The 26,667-nt window shown below is 33.5% G+C and overlaps 1 protein-coding gene across 1 annotated transcript in view; it reads left to right on the top strand.

The window, feature by feature from the left end:
• Positions 1-260: 260 nt before the first annotated feature.
• Positions 261-26,667, top strand: part of LOC111502488 (serine protease inhibitor dipetalogastin) — a 103,566-nt gene continuing 77,159 nt past the window's right edge. The window contains exon 1 of the mRNA XM_074179761.1: positions 261-444. Within this exon, the coding sequence (XP_074035862.1) occupies positions 366-444 (79 nt within the window). The 5' untranslated portion in view covers positions 261-365. The remainder of the gene's footprint in view (positions 445-26,667) is intronic.

Here is a 26,667-nt window from a genome sequence, read left to right as displayed (position 1 = left end):
TCATAATCCCAAATTTCAATTTTTTGAGTTGGCCCCTTCAAAAAATAAAAGGGGGGGACATTGAAGAAATGCACTGCATATCTGAATCCTAGAAAACCTACAAGACCTAAAAAACCATTGGTCACCGAGAAAAATATAAACAAAGGCCTATCACTGCAAATCTCTAATTAGCCGGGTACAGAGACAAATGCACGGAGAAAAGTAGCCTCTTCTTCAGTTGAAAGAAGAGGTGGTTCATATAGGCCACAATTCCATTCGAGCCGATTCAGTCCTCATTCTCGTGGCTCGATCGACAGATCGCCCACCGCACTCTCTGTCGAACTCGTGATCTTCGCGATCGTAATTTTTTCCCGGCAGTGTCGACTATGATGTACCAGAGGCTACTGTGCGCTAGTCAAATGCTGTTATTTTTCACCCTTTTCACGGTGATTCTGCTCGTAACAGGTAAGCACACGACTGGATTTCGTGACGGAAAGCGAAAACCCACACGAAAGTTGCTTGTCGTTTTTTCCTGCGATGTCACGATCGGGCTGGATAAGGTTCACGCAAAACAACAAAAAACCGTCACGCTGAATGGCGATCGTACTTGTATCTGCAAAGTGACCGTTGATTTTTGCCGATCGCAGAAAACTGAGAAGAAAAATATATGATTGAGAAGTTCAGTTCTCAAATTTGTTCTGAATATCTACTTTCCGAAACGATATCCTGAAGAAACATTTGATGACATAAATATTTCAATCGTTCATTTTAAAATCAACAAATCTTCATTATCTTCTAAAAAATAATAAGGTTAATTTCGAAAGTTATCTCGTTTATTTAAATCGGTTTTTTTTTTTCAGGAAATCTTGCCTTTTAACAAAATCTCCGCTTGTTTGTCATGATCTCAAGATTTCTATTCATTTATTTATATCGGTTTTTCTCAAAAGATCTTGCCTTTTTTACAAAATATCGGCATTTTTGGCAGGATCCCAAGATTTTTATTCCTTGATTCATCTCGATTTTTTTCACAAAATCTTTCCCTTTTTCAAAATCTCTACTTTTTTCCCAAGATCTCTAAATTTTTATTCATTCATTCATCTCTGTTTTTTTTCAGGAGATCTTGCCTTTTTACAAAATCTCTGCTTGTTTGTCAAGGTCTCAAGATTTTTATTCATTTATTTAAATAGATTTTTTTTCACGAGATCTTGCCATTTACAAAATATCGGCTTATTTGCCAGGACCTCAAGATTTTCATTTATTTATTTATATCGGCTTTTTTCAAGGGTTCTTGCTTCTTTACAAAATCTCTGCTTGTTTGTCAAGATCTCAAGATTTTAATTCATTCATTTATCTTGATTTTTTTTCACGAGATCTTGCCTTTTACAAAATAACGGCTTATTTGTTAAGATCTCAAGATTCTCATTCATTCATTTATATCGGTTTTTTTCAGGAAATCTTGCCTTTTACAAAATATAAGCTTGTCAGAATCTCAAGATTTTCATTTGTTTATGTATATCGTTTTTTTTTCAGGAGATCTTGCCTTTTAACAAAATCTCTGCTTGTTTGTGGAGATCTCAAGATTTTTATTCATTCATTTATCTAGATTTTGCCTTTTACAAAATATCGGCTTATTTGTCAAGGTCGGTCGGTAGCCAAGCGGTTCGGCGTGGGTGCTTTGTTCACTCACTCGAATTGACTGCCGTGTTGGTCGGTGGTTCAAGCCCTGGTCTGAACGATCGATTTTCACTTGCTATCGTACAACCCGTGTTAGGAATCAAACGTTAAAAGGTAAGACCTCGTTAATCCTTAGCTCGCACAAGTTTCGACTTCTGAGGGTTGTCGTTCGTAGGGGTGCGACAGCTGGTTAACGGAAAAACAGATTTTTATCTCGAAATTTTCATTCGTTTATTTATATCGTTTTTTTTTAGGAGATCTTGCCTTTTTACAAAATATCAGCTTTTTTATCAAGATCTCAAGATTTTCAATCATTTATTTTTTCATTTATGAACAGGAAAACTCCAATTCAATTCACAACAGCCATGAAGACATGGATACTGCAAATATTGAATGAATAAGCTAGGTTTTCGAAGGGCCCGGATTGTTGAGAAAAAGTCTTTTTTTTTTTGTTGAACAATATCTTTCAATGCGGAACAAAAAATGTTTTTTTGCCTCTTCAACCTATCTGGAGTTCGCGGTGATATTACGAGACAGAAGGATAGAGAACATTTTCATGTTCTTTATCCTTCTAATCATCTACTACAAACTCTAAGTCATATTGAGAAGAGAAATGAAAATTTCTATGTTTTTTACCACTTTTATTTTTAATTAACGTTACTGCAGTTTCGTCCTTTACGGACATTTTCAAACTTATACAATATATTATGGTGAGAAATATAAAAATGTTCATTTCTCTTTTCATTATGATTTCCTACCACGTAGTAACTACATCCATCAATTTATTCTAAGTCATACTACGTGTTTGATTTTTTTTGCACTGTTCCAAAGGGACGTAATATGGAGTCCAGAATAATGTAATCTCCAGAAATTATTATAGAATTTCAGAATTATTCTGAAAAATTTCATTTACAATTTGATAGAGGTATCTATTCTATTCTGAATAAAATACCAATTCAAGCAGTAACAGATAATGGAATAAATCGGCTTCTACTGATAATGGATTATCTACATTAAAGCAAAAAAGTTTTCAACAATTCAGGTTGACCAACTGAAAACTTCCAACTCTCAGTATACTTCTAACAATACTTTCATTTTGTTCAAAAAGTAACTGAAAAATCATAACCCTCGGTGCAGAAGAACTCTAATCACTCCTGGAATATTCGAAAGCGAGTTTTAAAAAAATGCTTGCTGAGAAACAATAAGTTGAGCTACCCTGTATAAAAGTTTTCGGATGAGACATTCTAATATTACAAAAAAATAATATTACATCCACTTTCTGTAATAAAAAAAAAACTTCATGAATTTTTTCAATAATTATCAGAAAATCACGATCTCTATTTGAAACTTTCACGTTTAACGAAAGTTTTTTGAAGTAAAACTTTATTACGCGCGCTCAAGTTGGAGCGTAAGCTGGTAAATGCGTGACGAAAGCGTTACAAAAAGTGTGATCGAGCGAAGCGAACGGAAGTTGAGAGGGAGGTATAAGTTGTTGGAGATAGAAAGAGAAAGAGTTTCGTTTCGTATATTACTATGGGGGCAAGAGAGAGAGAGAGAGGTGCAAGCACATATTTACGGTCCAGTAGACTCTGAAGAATTAGGGAAACACTACCATCCTTTGCTAGTAATTTTAGCAGAGGATTTCAATGTTTATTACACATCCGAAGATGAACAACTCTTGGTAAACTTTCTAGAAGATAAATTAGAACTGCAAATGAATAATAACCGAAATGAGCCTACCATAAAACACGGAACAACAATTGATGCAGTTTTCTCTAGATATATTGCTAGTTTTCATTGGAAAACATATGTATCTTATTTCTCATGATATAAGCCTATTGTCTCGGTTTTACAATCAACCACAGTAATAACTGATGTATCCGATAATGGCAATAATGAAAATATACATACATATATATACATGTATATACATACATACATGTACATACATGTATGTATGTATGTATGTATGAACATGTGTATAATATATATTATTATTATTATGCTATGTTCGTGACCAACTCTATAGAAGTGTATTTATCGGCCCAGGCCAGATTCCCATCGCGCGATTAAGACATAACTTAATCCTCTTCCTGGCTCTTATATAAATTCCCTTGCCTCGCAATTTGTGGAAAGCAAAACCTTGAATGTAAAGTATTCAGAGCATAAACCATAACGATAACATAAATCTTAAAGCAACTGTAAACTAAAGATTGTGTTTCCGGCAATGAGGCATCCGAATTTTTATCGTTCAAGTTTTCATTTTACTCCATCTCCGTTGTAAAAGGCGATCATAGGATTAATTGATTATTCTACTTTGAAATTAATTAGCTGAAACGCCGGATAGACGGTGGGTGGTAATATGTCTCCTATAACGGTATCCGTTACTTTATCCGTTACTTTATTGTAATAAGTCGTGTTTTTCAAAAAAATTAAATTTTTTAAATCGTCAACCTGTCTTCAGACTCGGAAAATTCCATATATTGAACGATCAACTTCGTGGTAAATTAACACACGTGATAAATTATCACAATTAGCTATCTGAGAAAACTGACAAAATGTATTGATAAAAACAACATTCCGTGTTCACATCAATCAGCATTTCCTGATCTCTTTCGGTGAGTCAACACTTTAACTTGTTATTTTTGATAAAGGACAATTGTTGATTAAACGGTATATTGAAATGCCCCAGCAGCAAAAGATATTTTTGCGCTTTCCACAATGCTATGTAGAAAATTGAAAAATAAACAAACTCCAAAAATGGAGGTAGTCCAGAACGTGCAGAAACCAGAAACATTCAGAAAAATCAAGGGATTCCGGATTTTTAATGAAGGGAGACACTTCTTTCCAAAATTTGTACTCCGAATCATGATTAACAATCAAGGTATAATAGAGAAAACTATTACTCTTGATCGTACTCTTCATTCGTATCAACATTTTTGCTGGTACTAGATTGGTAGAGAAGGTAAAATTCACCAGCCTCATCAGCCACCAGATTTGTCGTCCTTTGATTGACGTAATACATATAAAATATTATCTATATAACAATCAGATTTGCTCCACAGAATTTTAGTCGACGAATGACTTTGTGAAGTCTCCTGAGAGTAAGAAAACGTTTGAAACAGAAATACTATAATGTTATGGGCGAAAATGATCATCAGTTTGGATACCTTATCAAATAATTAGCAAGTGAACAGTTGAACAAGATTGAACTGTTTTGCTATTGACGAATATTCACAAAAAACAGTTGTTTCCGAAGAAGTCTACCAAAATCTACTATAACATTTATTTTATCACTTCTGACTCTACATGGTTTTCAAGAAAATAAAAAAGGTTTGCTAGCAAAACATTTCCAAACTTTTTCTGCTCAAGAAGTTGAAGCGAGGAGAAAGGTATCTGTATCTGTAGAGTAGGAAGGGGGGGTGTAGGCCCACAGTACTTAGGCCTCATGTGACCCATTATACATCCTCTCAAGGAGTTGTCCTCCTTGTCTTTTCCAGGTGGACAGGTCTCTGGAAGCCATCTCCTTTATATCGGCAGGTGTAGGCCAGACTCGCCGAACACACACTCTCTTATTGACGATAGCTTCGGACATAGCACATATCTGCCAGTTTCATCTTCCTGTACACACATCCTGCATAGAGGTGTGTCCACTACCTCCATATTGCCGAGGTGTTTCCTTAGTTGACAGTGGCCAGTAAGAAATCCTACTGTTGAGCGTAGATTTTTCCTGGTCACCGCCAGAGATTTCATCGGCGCCAGCTTCCCAGGGTCGCTCAGGGTGATCCTGGCAATGTTTCATCTTTTGATTTCATCCCATCTCTTTAGGAAGGAGGAAGATAGCTTCCTGGTTGCAACACCCAGTCCTCTAGGTTTGTTGATAGGATCAAAAGCTGGATAACTGAGAATCTTTGCTCTCCATTCAGGAAGGAAAGTGTGACAAGACAAGGCGAAAGTATGACTGAGTAGACTCAGTCATACCTTTCCCATCTTCGCCAGGAATACACACACCTTAGGATGAGGCATCATTTGGTAGGGCTCCCAAATCCACCTGGCAGGGGTATTGAAAGTCCCGCAGCCCCCACTGAAAGACCTAGAAAAGGAAGTGAGCTGAACAAGAGGTCACTAAGGATATTTGTGCAACAGGTAAACAGGGCGCAAAATTCTGAAGTCTCATACTCTTATAGGTATTCTTGGCACCGACACCCTTCAAATTTTTTATTTCAGTGTCAGTTACTTTTTAGAAAAAAATCTACGATGAAACTTGTTCAAAATTCAACAACTAACCAACATACTCGCATTCATACTAAGAACTGAAGACCGGGTAAATTCATTTTACACAAAGACAATAAGGTAAAGATATTTTTGCACCCAGATTACTATTGGAAAACAACAGCAAACCCAACAAGAACCAAGCAAAATACGTGGTGCTAGCTCTTCATTAATGCTGAGTAGGCCGGAAGAACTATTTTCGAAACTGTCTGGAACTTCCACCGAGTTGTAAGAAATAGCCACCTCTTCATAATATGTTAGCAGTATGAGAGAGTAAGGGATGTGAGTTTTTTCCCAACACCAAACCGTTATTCCAAACAGTGCATCTCAAGTAAGATGTATCAAACGTTCAAATTGATAAATGAAATGCAATTCTTGCAGACAGCTACGAACTCTATATTGATATAGAGGAATCACATTCAGGAATCACAAACAACGAAAAAGCTTGTATTGAGAAAATTTATATTTTGAAATGAAATTTTGAAACATACACCTTTCCCAACATTCCTACGCTGTAGAATCTTGTAAATGCCGGCCGGAGAACGACTACTTCCCTGACAAATACCAAGACGAACATTTCATACATGCAAATTTTGTATATAAAATCCCAGCAACTGACGTTACATCTACATATAGACGTACATCTGGATGATTCTTAATTATTCAATTCAACTATGATGTTCAGACGCAATTCATTTTCAGAAAAGGTTTTTTTATTTTTCAATCAATTGCAATAGAAAAATGATGTAACATGTTTTTGAAAAAAATTTGAAAATTGAATTTTTCTATAATGTTTTCAACATCAACGAATACGTAGAATGAATAGACTACTGAATGCTATCACTTCCACTCTACAAAACTGAAGATATGAAGCACGTTCTTCAAAACCAGTTTGTTTACCTGATTTTGTTTGCCTAATATATTTTCATAATCTGCGAAATTGATTTCAGAAACTCTGAGAATATCATTTTCATCATCAGAATTCATGAATATTTTATCTTGTGGGCAAATAGATTTTGATTTATTGATTAGATATGCCTGATACAGAGTATTTTATAATTTGTTGTTCACAAGAAGCCTGTGAATTTCCACTATATTTCTCACATGAATCAATATCCTCAAGGTATAATTTTCATTGTATCATTATCTTTTCAAATATGAAAAAATATAACCACTCAATGAGTGGTTATATTTTATAACTCTAGTTAGATTTCTTTCAACATCATTAGACAGATAAACTTACTGCAGTGACTTGATCTATATTTTCATTGAAAAATTATACAATACACGATATTTTGTGTTATGAACTATTGCACATGTTACTTGTTCTATCACTCTAATTGATCAATCATTCAACTAGCAATATGATACAAACATTAACAGTGATCTTATTGGCGTGGTAGGTATAGGTTACGAATCATGAAATTATCATTACTTGCAGTAAATCAAGAAACTACCACAGCCATTGAATATATAATCAAAAGTTGCGGTCAATAAAATAACCATTCGAAGACAACTAACTCATCGAAACTCTTGCAAGAAGCCAAACCTTGAAATTGAAAATTAAATCATTCCAAAGCGCAACGAACCGGCTTTCATTTTTACATTTCATGAAATAAAACAAAGATTCGTGTCGGTCTGACAAGAGTATTGACTTTTTATGAAACAATTCAAGTTTTATTTTTCAATTTGTAAATTTTCGTTTTCATATTGAGTTGAGGGTTTTCATCAAGAAATATTTGTAGGAAACTGATGAATTCAAAATGGAAACGCTTCTAGATGTGAAGAAGAATATATAAACAAATTGGAAGGTATTTATGGAAGAATAATAATGAATATGTGGCAACAATATGAATGAATTCTTAATATGTATGTGGAATAAACCATTATTCTCAATTACAGTACATATTAATTAATTTTTAAAGTAGGCATTGCATCTCTTACTATAAAAAGAGAGTTCCGTAAGGAAGTATTTTAGGTAAACTTTTCTTTATTATCTATATCACTAATATAAGATTTATATTGTATGCTGACGATACTAAATAAAATACAGAATTCATATCATAATGATCTCGAATTTATAGAAAAAAATCATCTCTTGATCTGAAACTGAATTCGTTCTTGGAAACTTCGTTTTCCAGAATGTTGAAAAGTTGTTCAATTCTTAATGATGTCAAAATTTTCAACAAGTGTATGATCTCATGTAAGTTACACATAACAGCATAATAAAAGCCTCATTCCACAAAGCAGTCATTCATTTGTCAATAAACCAGTAGGACAACTATAAAAATAATATTCAGGCTATATTGCAGAAAAATCAATATTAATTGAATTCTTTGGTTAAAAAAGATTTACTAATTATATACAGGTTTTAGTCAATAATGTTACAATTCTCCCAAGTGAAACAACCACATTTTTGGGTGTCCACATTGACACTAATTTATCTTGGAAATTTCATTTGAACCATTTGATTAGAAAACTTAATAGCAGCTTTGATGCACTATTGCAACTTCATCATGTTCTGGATGTGAAATCGTGTTTTATATCTCAGAAAGAATTCTTCCACTAATTTTTAATCCAGATAGAACCGAATCATGTAGGCCCTCATTCAAACAAAATAAAATTTTGACATTGCCAGCAATTTATATATATATATATATATATATATATATATATATATATATATATGGTTTTTTGTTCTATACGTGGAAAAAAATAAATGACTACGAGTCCAATTCTCAGTGCCACCGATATCCCACAAGATCAGTAAATTTAATTAAAATTGAACAACATAAGACTTCAACCTATGAAAAGCCTCCATTTTTGGCCGGTGCAAGACTTTTCAATTGTCTACCTGCTACTCTAATCGGACTATTTATTCAGTTGATGACTTCTATAAAAGTAACCTTACATAATGCTTGTATTATATAAATGTATTTGAATGTATATTGTATATTATAAACCTTTTTTTCCTTGATGTAACTTCTTTATATTACATTCTGCATATTGTTGTTTTAATAAACTTGTATTTAACGTTTCCTACGCCATAATTGTATGATCTAAAAGAAATAAACAGTATTTTTTTTTACTGTAGTATGCGCTGGTCAGACCCTATCCCCCGAAGCCCCGATACATTCGGGAAGGCGCGTCAGCATTATCAACCAATGACCACTCCCCACACCGTGGGGTAAGTGGTCATTGGGTCCAAGAATCATATACCCTGAGCAAGCGCAGTGAGCCAAGAATGACAGCCTTCTGCATCTGTACGGCTAAGATTTCTGCCTCAGTGCGGCAAGCTGGTATGATTTTAAGATTCGAGAGTAGAGAGGACATCATTCCACCAAGGACTCCAATTATCAGAACAACCATCTTGACAGAGTGGTCTGCATAGAGCCTGCGGAGTTGGAAGATATTTTATCCGTTTTTCCTCCTCTTTTCGGACGATATTCGTCTCGCCAGGAGCTGAAAACTCCATGACAAATATGTTTTGGTCTGGTGGTCGAGAAGGACTACATCAGGCTTATTAGCTTGTATGAGCCTGAGGGTGGGGAACAAATAGTTCCAATAAATTCGGTACTATTATTGGGTTGCCTTTTGTCAACACACAATAAAGAATGGTTCAACAAAAATAAAAGTAATGGTGTGACATATTTGAATTTTTCCACTGTTTCTCAAAAAACATTATTATAATTTATTTATTCATTCAACGTCTCCATGGAAACAAAGTGCTTCAATAAATACCTTCAACAACAACCAGAACCCATAAACTAGTTTGAAAAATCTAATCACATATCTTTTTCCTCCATACATTTGTCACTGTTTGGGTCACCATGGCTGCACTTTAAGTGTTAAAGTTATAACTGTAAAAACGAAGCTGTCAATACATAATCAAGTTACCTAGTCTCGCTAACTGAATGAAACAGGGTCACATCTGGAAACTATTAAGAATGTAAATATTGTTAGTATTTCCCGTCAACACTTTGTCGCATTTCAATTTGAATAACAGTAGATACGTTGATATCCATGAAACATACTATGTTTGCTTCAAAAACAAAAATATTTCCTTCAATAATGTGGTATGAATGTCAATACTGGATCAATTGAAACGGAAAGAATGTACAGGTGATGATAATTGAAGTAGAAAATGAACATAGGTTCTTATTTACTAAGATATGACGAGTAAATTTACAGCCTCAGAGATACTCTTTCAGAAAAATATTTTCACCCATTGACAGAATTCATAATTAGTTATTGTATTATAGCGGGAGAGGTACTTTCAACAATAACGCTTTTAGAAAATCACACCCAAGAAAAACAAACGTTATTCAACAAATCGTTAATAAAAAGAGAGTTTGCCCAATGTGAGGTCTACATACAGCGTGACTCACGGTCGATGGTAGGTTAGACGTTTCTGGAAAACGCAAAGCATGATTTTTCTGAAAATTTTACCTCTCACATTTCCTTACCTGTTTTATCGATCTAAAATATTTTCAGCATTGCGGCGTTGCCACATCCATCAAAAAGTCCTAGCAACTTTATTTTTTTAAATGGAACACCCCATATATTAATACATTTTTGAAATCGCCCTGGTATTTTAATACTTTTTTGTTGATAATGTCCTATACCTATCTCTATCTGTTTTCGAGATAAAAAATAAATTGCGCTAAATATGGTCCAAAACATAGCCTTAATTGAAATTGAATACATCTGTACTCTCAATTCATGAAAAGTTGATATTTTGATGATAGTTTGGACAAATTCGAAATATTCAAATAACACTCAGAAATCAACTCCATATCCTACAGGGCGTGCTAAAATTACTATCATTTCCATTGTGCATAAAAGTAGTCAAAAGTTCATTTTTTTCAAATGAAACCCCCTGTATATTACTCGGTAAATTGAAAGATGATATATCATGTCCCGCTACCTAAATCGTCAAATCTCAATAAAGTCACTTCTTCTAGAAACATTATTTTTTTTAGAATTTGGATTTAGGTAGCAGTGGTATTATCAAGCTTATAGCAGTTCGGTTACTTCAATAAGTAATTTACAAAGAGTTATCGACGGTGTTTCGAATCATCTTCCAAAATGAATGCAAATATCGATTATTCAAACGAAGTTCTTATGAAATCATTTATTATACACATGAACAAAGTGATCAAATCATTATCAGAACGTGTAAAAAATTCAACCAAATGTATCCTGAATTAACACCAATGGACGAGAGGAAGTTTGTGAGGTAACAAAATAATTTCCTTAACTATGGCTCAAAGTTTCCAGGGAACAACTTACCAAAAATTAATAATTTTTAGGTTAAAAGTAAGATTTTGTGGGCTAAAACATGTGAAAGTACAGACAATAACAGAATAGGATGATTCAAAATAACAAAATTGTAAACAAAATATCACATTTTCACAATAAATGCTGAAAATGTTGAATTTTTTTCGTGGAAGTTTTCGTATGAATAATGATTTTCAAGAAAAAATCTGTTGCTCGAAGATGCATTTGTTAATTTAGTAATAGGAAATAATGGTATTGAAAACAATTTTTTCGAAAAAAAAATCTTAGTTTTTTAATTTATTCATCCAATTGAAAAATTGTCGCACAGAAACGAATTTTCGTGCAATAAATTTTTATTCATAAGCAAATAATCACAAAAATTATTATATATGTTCCATTTCCAAAAAAATTTTGAAATAATTCTGAATCAACGTTATACATAGCATTTTTCCACTTTTGAGAAGAATATAAGAAAATTCATTCATTTCTGATACAAGTTTTATCGAATGAACTAATTGAGAGTTTTCAAGAACATGAAAGAGCAATACTGATAATGATTTCTCAAAAACTACATCTCGATATCAACCCTGACTATTGATTTTAATTGAGCAATAAAGATTTGTTCATTAAAAAAAATGTTATTTGCATAGGAATAATTTGAATCTCATAGAAACACTGCAATCATTTATAACAATTTTTCAAACAATGACGATTATGATATAAAACAATCTCAATATTCTGAAAAAAAATATGATAGTCTAATTTGAATTTCTCATTTTTTAAACCTCTAATTATTTATACAAAGTTTACAATTGGAATATTTCAATTTTTTCAATAGGAATCAGTTTCAATGTGTTCTAACAATAGACTTGAGAAATGAAAAAAAATTGAGGTATTTACTACAAAGAATTTCACGGTTTCATGTCGATTTTCAAATAGCTTGAATCCTTTCCTTAACAAAAGCACAAGTAATTAACAAATTGCGAGAAAAAATTTTTCAACGTATTATTATTCGTTCATAAGTCTAATTGATAACTTATTTTTTTCATTCCATATTATTTGTAGGTATTTTACCAGTTATACATATATTTAATAAAAGAGCGCATCTACCTGTCGTTCAGGAGCTACCCGTTCAAAGCCATATTTTGACCTCTGAATTGAACTATGTGTATAGACTTTTTTGTCTTGTCTGCTTCGAAGATCAGTTTCCATATTCTTTATATCTGCAATATTTCTCCAGATATTTGTTAAAACGAACCCGTTTTTCCTTTTTCACTCATTTTCTTGAGCAGAAAAATTTTTCAAAAAGTTTTTTCATGCCATTCCTAATCGAATGACACCTCAATTATAATTTTTGGTGAAGGTAGTAAATGGTAAATTGTCAAATTAGTTTGTTGCTTAGACTATATCTCTTTCTAGAAAAGTCGTATATAAAGATTCGTGACTGTTATTCGGGAACTCCTACATGTAGAAATGAAAAAAAATGATTCTGAGATGCTCAAACGACTTTTATTCGAAAATTGACGAAATTTACACATATACTGAAAAAAGTAATTGCATTATGTCTATATAAGTATAATAAATCAATAAATTAACATATGAACATATAAATTAATAACCACTTCATGTAATTTACACAATACAGGCATTTCTGAGCCTTGGCGAAAAGTTCTTTATATGGCAGTCATGCCTTTTGTGATCCAACTTGCATATTGATTATTAAATGTTTAATATTTCTTAGAGTGTGATAGAGGCAAACATTCAGCCACAATACGTCTCTCACTTTCTCAAGTGTTTTCATATCCAGAATAACTTGTGGATTTTCATCAAGCATCGGCCACTTTCATCACATATCAAAAAATAATTCACCTGTATGAATTACCAATAATGTTTGTTTGAAAATCAATCATCAGGCACTCTTCATTGGTATTTAATAATCTTTTGGAGTGCATTTTTCTACATATTCAATTATTGTTATTGTGTTAAAGACCATCTTGTTTTCACTAACACATTCTACTGAAAATAAAATTCCAGTCGTTCTTGGAAATCGGTCTTATATTACCTTTAAAGATATATAATTTCATTGGATAGTTCGCTGAATTCTTGTTAACCCTTGAATAACAGTAATTTTGTGGTATTTTTGCGAATATAAAAACTATCTTTATATCCAGCATCATAATCATAAATGTCCCTATTATGCAAAATAACCTGTTTGTGGTGTTTCTGAGTTGAGACATTCAACAATTTATTTTCACGTTTATATTTAACTAAAGAGTCTTTGCTGAAATTCCAACGTATCATCTCTTGAACTTTTACATCAAAACAACAATTATGTTGCTTAAGGAAACCAAATTGTGAATTTATTCATCCACTTATCTTCAAGGTAATGAAAATGGCAAAGACAAAAAATCATTAATATGCTCATGTACAATTTGGGTTTTTCATCCAAGGATGCAACTGAGTTATCAAATGCTTCTTCGAATTTCCGTATTTCAAAACGGAATAACACATCATCCATAGGAATACTCCACAACATAATATGGAAGATTATCAATATAAAATGTCACTCACATGAAACACTATCATCTTCAAGAGTGTACTTCGAAGTTTCGGCACAAGATACTTGTTTTGTCATCAATACCGTTCTGGGTGACAGTCCAACTGAATATGGGTTTTTTATCGTATATGTGTATGATACAAAATTGTAACTCCGTAAAAATATTACATTTAACATACACAGAATAGCAATAGAATTGCTACGCACCATATTTGCTGTAGCCTATGTCATATTTACATTCGAATGTGAGCGCTTCATGAGAATAATGAAAATAATTCCATATAATTTCAGTAATTGAACAATACACTAGTATTGAACACGTCTGGAGAAGTTACTAATCACTAATATCTAAATTTATTTTTTTAAAAGAGGCAGATAAGTAATCACATATTCAACTGCATTCTTCCAATGTAGGTGGAGATACGATTTCTTCAATCACATTCGTATGTGATATTTAAAAAACACTCATCTGTGAAATTTTTACCGAACATTTTACAAAACCAAAATAGCCATACAATAGATTCCTTGTTCATACTAATCAAATTCTACATAATTAGTGCTCTATATACAAATTTTTTCTATTTGTCAAATCATTTCATTCATGGAGATGGAGAAGTAGAAGGCCAAAAGTTATTTTTTCCAAAACTCAATAAAGTTCCAACATTCCCTCACAAACTATTGAATATTCCACCGTCAAAAATTGATTTTCAACGGGAACCAAGTTTCATCAAACAAATTTTTGTCAACAACGGTTATAAGGTAGATATTATCGACTCCCATTATTTTCAAAAATTTAAGAAAACAAGCCAGGCATATCCCACTTCAACGAACGATAATAAGCCTCATAGGACATTGACATATTTTGGTGAACCTACCGATAATATCGTTCATTTTATGAAAAAGAAAAAACTTGACGTGGCTCACAGAAAAAGTAATAATTCAAGCAAATTTATAAAAAACAATAAAGACAAGACTTTAGTTCAGATAGATCAGGAGTAAATGAGCCGATTGAGGTTCCTACCCGAAACTTTATATTGGCCAAACAGAAAGGATATTTTCCAAAAGAGTGAAAGACAATGAAAGTAGTTTTTTGAATATGAAGATCACTTCTACATTTTCAAACCATTTCTTGATATATATATATTGAATCACCCACGAATAGTGTGTTCTTTCTCACCTCAACTTTTTTTTGTAAAAAGCACTATCATTGTTACTTTTCTGTTAAATTGAAAAATATTAAAATCTCTTGGGGTAACACCGTCCAACGTATTCAGCCATATGATGATTGACGTGAAGGTGTGCCATTATGAAAATGAATTTTGAGCAAAATACATTACATCTGCGCCATTATGCAGAATTACCAAAATGGAGTCCACATCATTTAAAGCGTTATGATTAAAATATCATTAGACGCAGAAATTCATTTTCCTAACTGTGCAGGTGCAAAAATTATTTCAGCTCCTAATGGAACGATCCAAGTTCTTGGAACTTGGCGTTTAACAACGATGAGCTTTGTTTTGTATTATTTTCGGTTCAGAAATGAATCGATACTTTCTTATAAAGACAGAGTAATACGTGAACGAATTTGTTGGAATGGAATTTTAAAAATACTCGTTCTCTTCCCGTCAAAAAACGCACCGCTAATAAATGTGGTCATTATAAAGACTCGTTCCGAAATTACACAGAGGTTTTGGTATCATAAGTCATTCCTGAGGTGACACAAAAGTAATCAACTCAGCAAAAACAAGAAATGACCGAGGTGCAATGTTTTGTTGAAATGCTGTCCCGCGGCAAACATTATTTCGACTCTTCACCTGATGGGAACCTCTGTATAACGCAGAAATTAACTGGATATCATGTGATTAGTATAGTTTCGAAAGGAGAAAACTTGAAAAAATGAAAATACGATAATTTTCAATGGGGATCTAGAAGTGATTTCGAATTGGGATGAAAATAACCAGATTCAATTCAATGCCACAAAAACCCAGGCATCGGTTTTCTCCAACAAGGAAATGTCTCCGAACCGGATATAATGATGTCAGGTCAGACAATTCCGCTTTCTGCTTTGTTGGGGGTTAAAATGGACACAAATATGTCTTGGCACGATCATGTCGCTGAAATTGCAATAGCAGGAGAGCCCACGATGCAAAATGGGGATTTACTCGAGCGTCATTGAGACATATTAGGTTGCAAATCTTAGATGATAAAAAAAATGTCTTATAATATATACCTTTCCATCGGTGGGCGAAGCGGCTATAGATTTTTAAATATGTAAAAAAATACTGTTGCATGGACATACTCGAGCGCGTCAGATATTGATAGCATCAATGTCCTACGTATTTTTAATAATGTTGGTATGTCAATCTGATCGTTTACATGATGTGGGTGGTTGTACGTAAGGCTTAAAAGTGGAAAAAAAAATTCAATCGAGCGCGTCATATTTTCTAAGGTGATGTTGAATGCAACAAGAAAAAGCTCTCATTCAATAATCTGACGATTTCGATCTGACGCAAACTCGTAGCCATTATTATAATGTGCAAAAAAATTCACCATTTTGAAATACTCAAGCGCGTCAGATTAAGATATATGTGGTTCATCTTAATTTTTTAGACATGCTGTCTCATAATCTAACGATTATTTAGAGGGATTCGCTCAAACTGACGAAAATAATATTTTTTTAATTTTTATTTCAATTCATTGAACTTATTCAATTGAAAAGCTCAGGAAATAGCATGCAAATGAATAAGTGTATGTTTTTTAAGTAGAATACTTGTATTCATAAGAAAATATTTTTTTTAAATGCTCAAAAAAATATTTTTTTATAATCAATTGATTAATGAATGAAAAAAAGAGAAATGAAACTTTCTGTGTGATTTACCACTTTTATTTGTGACTAACGTTACTGCAGTTTCGTCCTATAAGGACATTTTCAAACTTATGTAATGTATAAGTTTGAAAATGTATGTAGAAGTTTGAGAATGCCCTTATATATTGTATATGTTTGAAAATGTCCTTAATGGACAAAACTGCAGTAACGTTAGTTAGAAATAAATATGGTCAAAAACATAGAAAGTTTCATTTATCTTTTCTTCAATATGATTTTCTACCACGTAGTAACGGCTACATCCATCAATTAATTGATTAATCTTCATCACGAACGAGTCTCTGTGATAAGCTGTGATGACGTGATGGCAACAGAATTCAGAGTGGGGACGGAGTGAGAGAGCAGGTAATTAACTCACACTACCTTAATCTGACGCTCGAGAATTTCTGATGATCAATTTTTTTTCACTAATCTGATCCTTAATCCCCACAGACGACCTTATATATGGGGCTCATATTTGATGGAGGTACTTAACCGGGTACAAGGTATCCCCCTGTGTATTAATCTGCCGTGCTTTAGTAAATCCCGAAATCCCCGCTTGGGCTCCCCTATTACAAAGGCTGCTTCTCAAAAGTTTGGAACACTGTTCCGAACCAGAAAACTGTACCACCTCAGCAACTTTCGATGCTTTATTAGGCTAAGATCAGACCTTCTTTGGAGTATTGTTCCTCTGTATGGAGCTCTGCCCCCAAACATACCCTGAAACTGCTGGATTCCATCCAGAAAAGAGCCATCCACCTGATTGGAGACACGAACATCACGTACAACCTTAATAGCCTGGAACATGGAAGAAAGGAGATTTATCTCTCTTCCATAGATACTTTCACGGAAAGCGTTCAAATGACTTGGCACATTCGCTTCCACCACGAGCGTACGTATCAGAAATACTCGACGGACTGTGGTTACCCATCATTTTGAGGTTCAATTCAGTACACCTAGAACTTTACTGGTTGAGTACTCTTTCATCTATAGAATTGCTATAGAAAAAAACAGTGTGAGACTATATTGAAACTCTTTAACCAATCATCAATCAACAATAATAATAATAATAATAAAACAGGGTGGGTCACTTTCAGAAGGGGTGTATTTCAGGTTGATTCCCTCAGTCCCCTTCTCTTCTGCATCTCACTATCGCCATTATCCGTTGCGCTCAGAAACACTCGAGGGTATAACTGTGGCACCCCCGGAAACCGGAGGCACAAGGTCACCCATTTGTTTTATATGTATGATCTTAAACTTTATGCCTCTGGAGAGAAGGATCTCAATCAGTCCTTGAGAGTGGTGGAAGAGTACACGCATGCTATCGGTATGAAATTCGGGATAGACAAATGTGCAATGGTCCATCTCAAAAGAGGACGATGTGGGGACTACGGAGAGGATGTGCAGCTCGTAGATGGAAGCATCTTACACCATCTGGATGCCGAAGAGACTTATACTTACCTCGGGGTGGAACAACGCCCCTCACAAGAGGTAACAGCAGTGAAAAACTCTCTCCGCGGCAAGTATCAGCACAAACTTCGACAGATCTGGTCATCAGAACTGTCGGGGAAGAACAAAGTTGCTGCAACAAATATGCTTGCCGTTCCAATCTTACTCTACTCGTTTGGAGTAGTGGAGTGGACTCGGGAGGAGCTGTATCAACTCGACGTAAAGACCCGAAAAATGATGCATCTCTATAAGAGTTTGAATCCCAAATCGTCCCTTCCACGGTTGTATTTCCCCCGACAACTGAGAGGCCGTGGACTTTTGAGTTTGGAGTGTCTGCATGACAGAATAGTGCTGGATAGAGATGGTAAAGTCGTCAGTCGTTTGTTCACCAGTTTGGATCATTACCGATCCCATAGTTGCCCCTGTAGCCCGAAGATTTTGAACCAACGAAATTATACTTGAAAGATAAAAATCTAATGTGTCAATTTTGCAAATACTCTCAATCGATTTGCATAGGGTTCACTAGAGATCAATATCCAGATGACTAACAATTAAACGAAATTCCTATGGCTTACATTAAATTAACTAGTTGCTTGTCTGTTTTTGTGACAAAGCAGATATGTATCTTCTAGTGACATGAAGCCGTAAATTTTTCCAAGAATTGTGTGAGTTATTTTCTTTCAGAGTTATCAAAAAAGGAATTGATGTGAAGCGATCTCCGTGTAATACGTTCTTATTTGATAATAGTTGTTTCGGATAGATATTTGTCTCCAGTTTGTATCTTGGAAGAGCTTCTGTACCCGATCTATATATATCTTCATAATGTTTTCTTTCTTCGAAAGCTCTCATTTTTCTCTGTGATGATTGGAAAGCCATTATTCAATTCTTTCTAGAAATACCTGAAAATTTACCTATATTTCGCACACAAAACTTTTTTTATTCAAAAATCATATATGAAAATTTTCGAATCTAATCATCAGTTTCATTCATCTTTTTTATAATAATATCGAATATAATTGGCAGTTTGTATGTTTTCAGGCCAGATGAATATTTGTGATACCTCTCAACGATTTCATTCTGTAATTGCTTCTGTCGTGTTTAAAATCGCATATAAAAAGGTAAGACTTTCCTCCTAGAAGGCTTCTGAAGTTGTTTGCAGGGGGTATCAAACGATTGATTTTTTTTTATTCAATGACCATACAAAAGATTCAAATTTTCACTCCATATATGTCAATAAAAATCATTTTCATTTCATTATATGTCATAAACTATATTTTTTTCATCTCCTATTCAAATTGAATATTTTCATATTTACAACAAAAAATAATAGTTTTACAAAAAAAGCCAGAAATTTCTCGAGTAGAATTCATGTTTGTAGTTCAACACAAATCGCCTTAACCACTGAAATTATCTATTCGTATTCAGCATTCGTGGTATTTTTTTTTGTAATGCACAACACGTTTGTACTCAAATCTTCCGCACGTTGAATAAAAACCAAATTGTATAAATTCTATCTGGGGCAGATCCATTTTGATGGGAGTGTCCCAAAGAGAGGATTCTTCACGAACATCTGTTTTTTTTTTATAATTCAGTAATTGTGAACATCGCATGTTCGAAAACTATGAACGTGTTTTGGTAACTAACCACCTTGTCCTAGAAATGTATTCTGTACTATTCTGTGAACTACCAAAATATGCATAATTTACCGTTCCGAAAGGTATGCATTTCTTTGGACAGTTTCGTGACTTTCTAACTGATTTTTATGCATCGTAAAGGCGGGTCATTTACATTTCAGTTTTTCCAATAGATTCGTTTCATTATAAGAATTACGAAATACAAACTTTGTTCGATTGGGTTGCTTGATTCTATAAATAGATTTCATAATATTATTATATTATTCATTTCATCAAACTGAATTCACGATAAACAGTTTTGAACGAGGCAAGAAAAGGACATATGCATGAATAAATAAGATATAACAGTTGAATAAAGATGAAATATTAACAGATTTTGTTATTTTATCAAAATAATTTGTATCCAAGTGAACTATCTAAACCAGCAGTTGTTTCCATACGATGAAGACCTGAGAATAATTCTACTTGAGAGATATTTAATATATTCTAAATTTGAGAAATAGCTTCTGGAAAAATTTTCTTATTGAATTGAGTACCAGGCTATTTTTCTTTCGGACTATCCATACATTTTTCTATGTCCACTATTACATCATTATAGCGATATGAAGCTTTTTGGATCATTGGAACGATTATCTGGAGATTGTTCAAAAATACCCTTTCTTTTGAAGCTTGAATTAATTTTAATAAAATACAATTCATTGACAGCAAAATCAAAAAATTAGAAAGTACATTTTACACATTACAACAAAATGAAAGAATAAAAAATCCATTGGAACCAACATGCATTGAATATCACTCTCGAGCGGGTACTTAGTACTTTCTGCATAAAACATCCCTTTTTGCGGTAAAAATAAATTGTGAACTCGACGGTAAGTTTTTTCATACGGTACTGTTTATATTCGGAATAATTATGCAACTGTTTCTCTGGCTCTTTAAATTGTCGTAGCACCATTTATTCAGAATCACATTATTTATTGATTTCCTTTTTGAAAAGTTTCAAAATGTTCTTCACAAAACTGTTCTTCGATAAAAAATTGTGAGCCCTCTGAAACTTCTTCAATTTTCCAGAAATTCACCTATTGCCCCATTATATCGAATTCACGATAATTTAACCCTCTTACGGTAGTATGTTTTCATTTTACAAATGAGTTTGGATTTTTTTGTTCTCCGTAAAAATATATTCACTTTGACCTCTACGTCTTGAGTTATGACCGTGTTGTTTATCGCTCTGTCCTACTTCAAAGTTATCGAATAGATCTGTTGATGATACATTCATTTCTGAATAAACTGGAAACAGTTTATTCTGAAATTCTTTGCTTTCTTCCTTTTCTAAGAAGATTCCCACATTTTCACATTTGTTTGTATAAAGATGGAGAGCTTTCTTTTTGACGATTTCCGTTTGTTGATGAAATTTCACAATGTCTTTCAGTTTTGCAATTTTGAATAAATTGAAGTGAAGTAAGTTTATGTACCACGTTACATACTCAAATATGTTTGTAGCAGGCCATTTACAATCAAAATGGGTCGTAAATATTGTATAAAACAAACATTTCAAAAATCATCTGAAATATTCTGCAGTCCGAAAAAAATATCTACACAATATCAACACAAAACTTGACTAACCTACAAATGAAATGAGAAGAAGAGGTAACACATAAACTATTGTCAAAATTAGGTTGTAGAAATATGTTCTGAATATTCATTGACTGACGATTATACAAATTATAGTCCAGACTATTTTTTTTAGATTTTGTTCAACGAAATCGTTCAAACTCGTTTTTGAATAAACGTGAGGCAACATTTTCAAAAATAATTCCATAGGCGAATATTCTTTCATAAAGTCTATTATTTTTCAATACAACTGAGTATAGAGTCGCGGAAGCTGCATTATGGTTTCATCATAATTTTTTGAATTGAAATATACAACAAAAACACACATCCTGATCTCAATATCAAGAAAAGGATATCAAACTATCAATTTCACCTATCGATGGAATTATTGGTTCTATTTGATCCTTGAGGGAGCAATTACTCCCATTGACCCCCTATTGGATGCACCCTTGTTTAAGAGTAGCATCTACTAAGTTTAACGCCCTGTATTTTTTACGTAAAATTACAGTGTTACTTCCTTCTACGACCCTCGTAACGTTTCATCATCAATGCAACCCAATTCATCTCTTCGCTACAAAATGTATTAAAACAAATAAATGTTCATCTCACAACAATTGCTCACAAAAAAAACTGTAGATGAGAGCAAACCCTTTTGTGCTTCCAAATTGACATCAACAGTGCAAAAATTCATTTAGAAAGTACGCTGGCATCGAGCTATCGTACAGCCTCTACATCTGAATCTTGTCAGTTAATTACAAAATGTCATTATATCGGAATTGTGTAGAGCATGACTTATTTCTAAATCGAGGACAACAGTCTTGAACTTCGGAAAGAACGATAATGTTATTGCCCTACTTGCGACAATTGCCGGAGCAGATGTGAAGGTTCATTTCATTATTACTGGAGCAAAGTCTATTATATGGACGGTGATTGAATCTAATTGAATCTTGATAAACTAATAAAACAGAACAGACACACCTAGTAAAGTAACTCGACTGCGATTCATTTCACTCGGCGAGAACAGTTGTATCTTTTCTGATCATATTCTTCTTCCTTGTACTTCTGCAGGCATTGCTAGCTAGCTCAAAGTTTTGGCTTCGTTGAATTGTCCATTTTGGAAATAAGAATTCAGTGTGTGTCGATCCAAAAACTTCAACAATGATTTTCATTACACAAAATAGTACTGTGAACTGTCAGCAACTGTGTCATACTTTCTTGTAAATCAGGAAGTTTTATCAGGAATGCGTCTGCTTGTTCACAGTGCTGTGTCTGCTTCTCTTTGCCACAAATTCTGACATCTTTCGAGCATATTCGTGTGTGTGCTCTACTTTTCGATTGTTCTCTCTCCTGTTCTTTGTTTAACCCATATATAGATGGTGCTATTCGTGCTACATCCAGGCGTACCAAGTGGATGAAGTTCTGTAGGTTCCAGTGATATGTATACGTTCGACACGGGTTACTCAACAAGACTTTTTGATGAACCTTCAATAATAATGGTTTATTAGTTCTTTAGATTGTCTAGAATTATATAAAACAAGTCAGTATAGTACAATATCAGTTATAAAAAAAGATTTATAAGATAAATATTAATATTTAAAACATTTTTCACAAATTGTGGTCAATATAATTGATTTAGTTATTGATGTAACTGAGTGCAAGAAAGCATGTTAAAGGACTCAATATAATAGTAATGGTGGTTAATTATTTGTTATTGGTTCTAATGACTATTTCTCACATAATACAGAACAAATCAGGTGTCAGGAAACAGTTTGTCCACGCGAATTTTCGATGATACAAATAAGAGACTTAAATTATAAACAGATTACAGATATACATAAGAACATCTAAAAGCAATAGAAAACAAATTGGTTTGATAAAATATAAAATGCGCCTGCATAGAGTAGTACGCTTTTTTTAATAAGATATTTTTGACTACTATTTTCAATTTATTCAAAGGAAGATCTTTGTAGCAGTTTGGTAGAAGATTATTGCCATGTATTTTGGGCAACGTTCTGTTTTTTTGGAGACGGTGATTAGTCACTTCAAGGATTGCTGCATTTCTTGTGTGATATCTACTGTTTTCCAGAGCTCTGAATGAGGTCAGCTCTGTTTTGGCATATATCAGTATATGTATGATATACAAAGAATGAAAAGTCAGAATTTTGAGCTGTAGAAATATATTCTTACAGATTACTCTCCTGGCCACTCCAACGATATTTCTAACTGCTCTTTTTTTGGAGTTTGAGTACCCTATCGGTCTCCTGAGATACTCCACATGCTATAATTCCATATGTCATCACTGACTGAATGTGTGCTAAATATATTATCATCAATACAGATTTTTCGACGGTCTTTCTGAGTCGGTATAGGAGATAACACTTTGGAGCTAGTTTTTTGCACACTTCATTCATGTGGGTAGTCCATGTACAGCGTTCATTCGTATGCAGCCCAAGGAACTTCATAGAAGGTGCTTGAATGATAGATCTGCCGTTAGATTTTAGCAACAAGGTGTAGTCGAGTTCATTATTTGAGTCACAAAATCTTATGAACGTTGTCTTCTCCATGTTCAAAACTAATTCATTTGAAGAGAACCATTTCTCAGATATTTTGATTTCTTCTTTGGCCTTCAAGACTGTTTGCTCTACATTGCTTCCTGTAGCTATGAGGGAGGTGTCGTCTGCATACATTATACAACTTTCATTAGAAATGTCATTCACGTATATCAGATATAACAGAGGACCTAAAAAAGAACCCTGAGGAATATCTACATCATTTACTGTTTTCAACGAAGTGTGATTGTTTGCTTGAACATGCTGCAAGGTGTCTGTCAGATAACTTTTTAGCCTATCATGTACTATCATGTAACTCCTCCCAAATTCGATTCACAAGCGTCACCATTGCATTTGAGGTTGATTTGCCTTTTTGGAACCATATTGATTCGAGTTCATTAAATCAAACCTATCCATGAATTCTTTTATTTCATTGGCAACATATTTTTCAAAAACCTCAGCAAAGGGACTTAATAGCACAAATGTTCTGGAATTTTGAACATCTGTCACTCTTCCGATTTGTAAATCGGACTAATTTTTGCCATTTTAAGAGTGATGGCTGTAGTGCTTTGCCCAGATTGGTGCTGATTACATTATAATTAAATGTTTGCCTGCATTTACACTTCTTTTTTGTCGCTTCTTTCAGAGCACCTGTCTTTGGCTTCCCATCGCAGCTTTTTTCGGTTAATTTCCTTATATGCGCCTTCATTGTGATAATTTTATCTCGCAGCATGTCCTCAATTTCTATGTTGCTGGTTTTGATTGTTTTTCCTGCCACCATGAGAACAACTTCCGATTTCTGTGAAGGTACCCTGAGCTGTTTGCGGTGGAGCAACTCTGCAATATTTTGCAGAATCTAGTTGGCCATCACAAATTTTCTTCAGTTCAAGTATCAACAACAACCCCCCGTCTGGTCTAATTCTTGGATACTAAGAATGCCATCAGAGTAGTTCAATGTTACTGTTTTTACAGTCGTAAGAATCCCCAAGGACGTTTTATAAAAACTGTTTCAGTTGTTTCAATCTGGTAATTTGACGAACATGGACTGCTAAGTGATATACCATCCAAGGCAACTGAAAACCTTCAACTCCAACTCTGTGTTTAATTCTTTCTCAACGAGCCACTTTAACGTATTCCCAGCAGTATTTCGAGATTAACAAACCGACATTTATATGCATTCTTCGTCATAATACGTGACATTGAGAGATTAAGATGGTCACTCTTTCCTAGCGAGCTACCTTCTCGGTGAAGGTAGGTCAGTTTTACGAAGCATATAAAGAGCTGGTTCAAAAGTCGGTTATTACCTGTACTTGAATGTAAAATAAAAACAATTATTGGACAAGTCCATTGGATAAGTACCAATGATGATTATATCTGAAAATCCATTGATGATGTGCCATCCTCTAGAAATGTTTACAAGAGCTTTGAAAATATTTTGGTCTGTTTCTTATGACTTCATAATAACTAAATTTCATATCATAATAACTTGGATCTGTTTAATTCAGGTCTTCAAAAATCAATTGATAACGCTATAGCGTTTTCGAAGCTTTTCTTTACCTTACCATTTTCTTTGTAAGTACCAGATTTGTTACATATTTTTTCTTGTAAGTACCAGAATTGTTTCATATTTCAGTAATGTAGTCACTAGACATGAGGATTTAGTAATATTTTGTATTTCACACTTCGCTAAATGTTTTGTAAAATTGCAAATCGTAATGTAGACATCAGACATGATCATTCAAAAATACTTTGTAGTTCCTCATACTTTGTTGAATATGTTTTTTGTAAATGGACTTTGCCGTTGAATAAATAAATAAATGAATATTCGTACAGAAAGTTTCTCAGATATTAGTATTGTTAATCGACAGTGAAATGTGATCTTTGAGATTTTCAACGCCATCTACAAAAGATTGGGCTCCGAGAACTCTCCAAAACTATTCAAGACAAAAGCTTTATATGCATTAGAGAGATAAATGATGGTCATGAATCTCAGATGAAATGAGGCACTAGAGATATTAGTTAAAAAAATTTGGAATTGGAATACAATAAATATGACCTGAAATAGAAAAAGACAGACTTGATACATTCAAAAATTACGAGCAATTGGTATAATGAATAGTTTCACGAATATCGAACTGACAGTGCTGTATAAAAATAAATATTCGAATAATACCAGGTAATTAGTTTTATGAGGTGTAATTTATGAATCAATTTCATTTATTCTTGATATAACTGCTATAAAATTTAATTGAAAGTTGTATATTTTAGAAATTTTTAAAAAAAACTTTTTTGCTCTCACTCTTCCATCTTTATACAAAGTAATTTTCGGACACTCCCAAATAAATAGAGAAATCAATTAGGTTTAAAATAAGTTATTTACAAAGATATGTAGATCATGCATAGAAGTTACATTCAGACATAAACTAGAAAAAAAAGCTTCCTCGGAACAATTACTTCCACATGAAATTACACGGAGTTCACGTTTTCCTATTCAGTTGGTACTCCAAACATTCATTACGGAATTGAATCAGATATCATTCATAGGAACGTTACACAATATAATAATATGTAGGAGTTACCATATAAAATTACACTTATGTGGAACACTATCATTTTCAATGGCGGACTTCGAAGTTTCGGAATAAGTCACTTGTCTTAATACCTCATCAACACCTATCTAAATCGTATTACAAGATAAAGCACCCATTTCATTCATGGCACCTATGAGATCGTCAGAGAACTCAGTACGATATTTCTCAGAGTCTCGTTATCTTCTATATTGGAGGATTTAGTTCTCTG

This window comes from Leptinotarsa decemlineata, unplaced genomic scaffold (genome assembly GCF_025532065.1).
Source record: "Leptinotarsa decemlineata unplaced genomic scaffold, Ldec_3_MD MMD2_tig00026282_RagTag_RagTag, whole genome shotgun sequence".
NCBI classification, from domain to species: Eukaryota; Metazoa; Arthropoda; class Insecta; order Coleoptera; family Chrysomelidae; genus Leptinotarsa; species Leptinotarsa decemlineata.
Note: the sequence above shows the minus strand (reverse complement) of the source record. Positions and strands in the feature narration are given on the sequence as shown.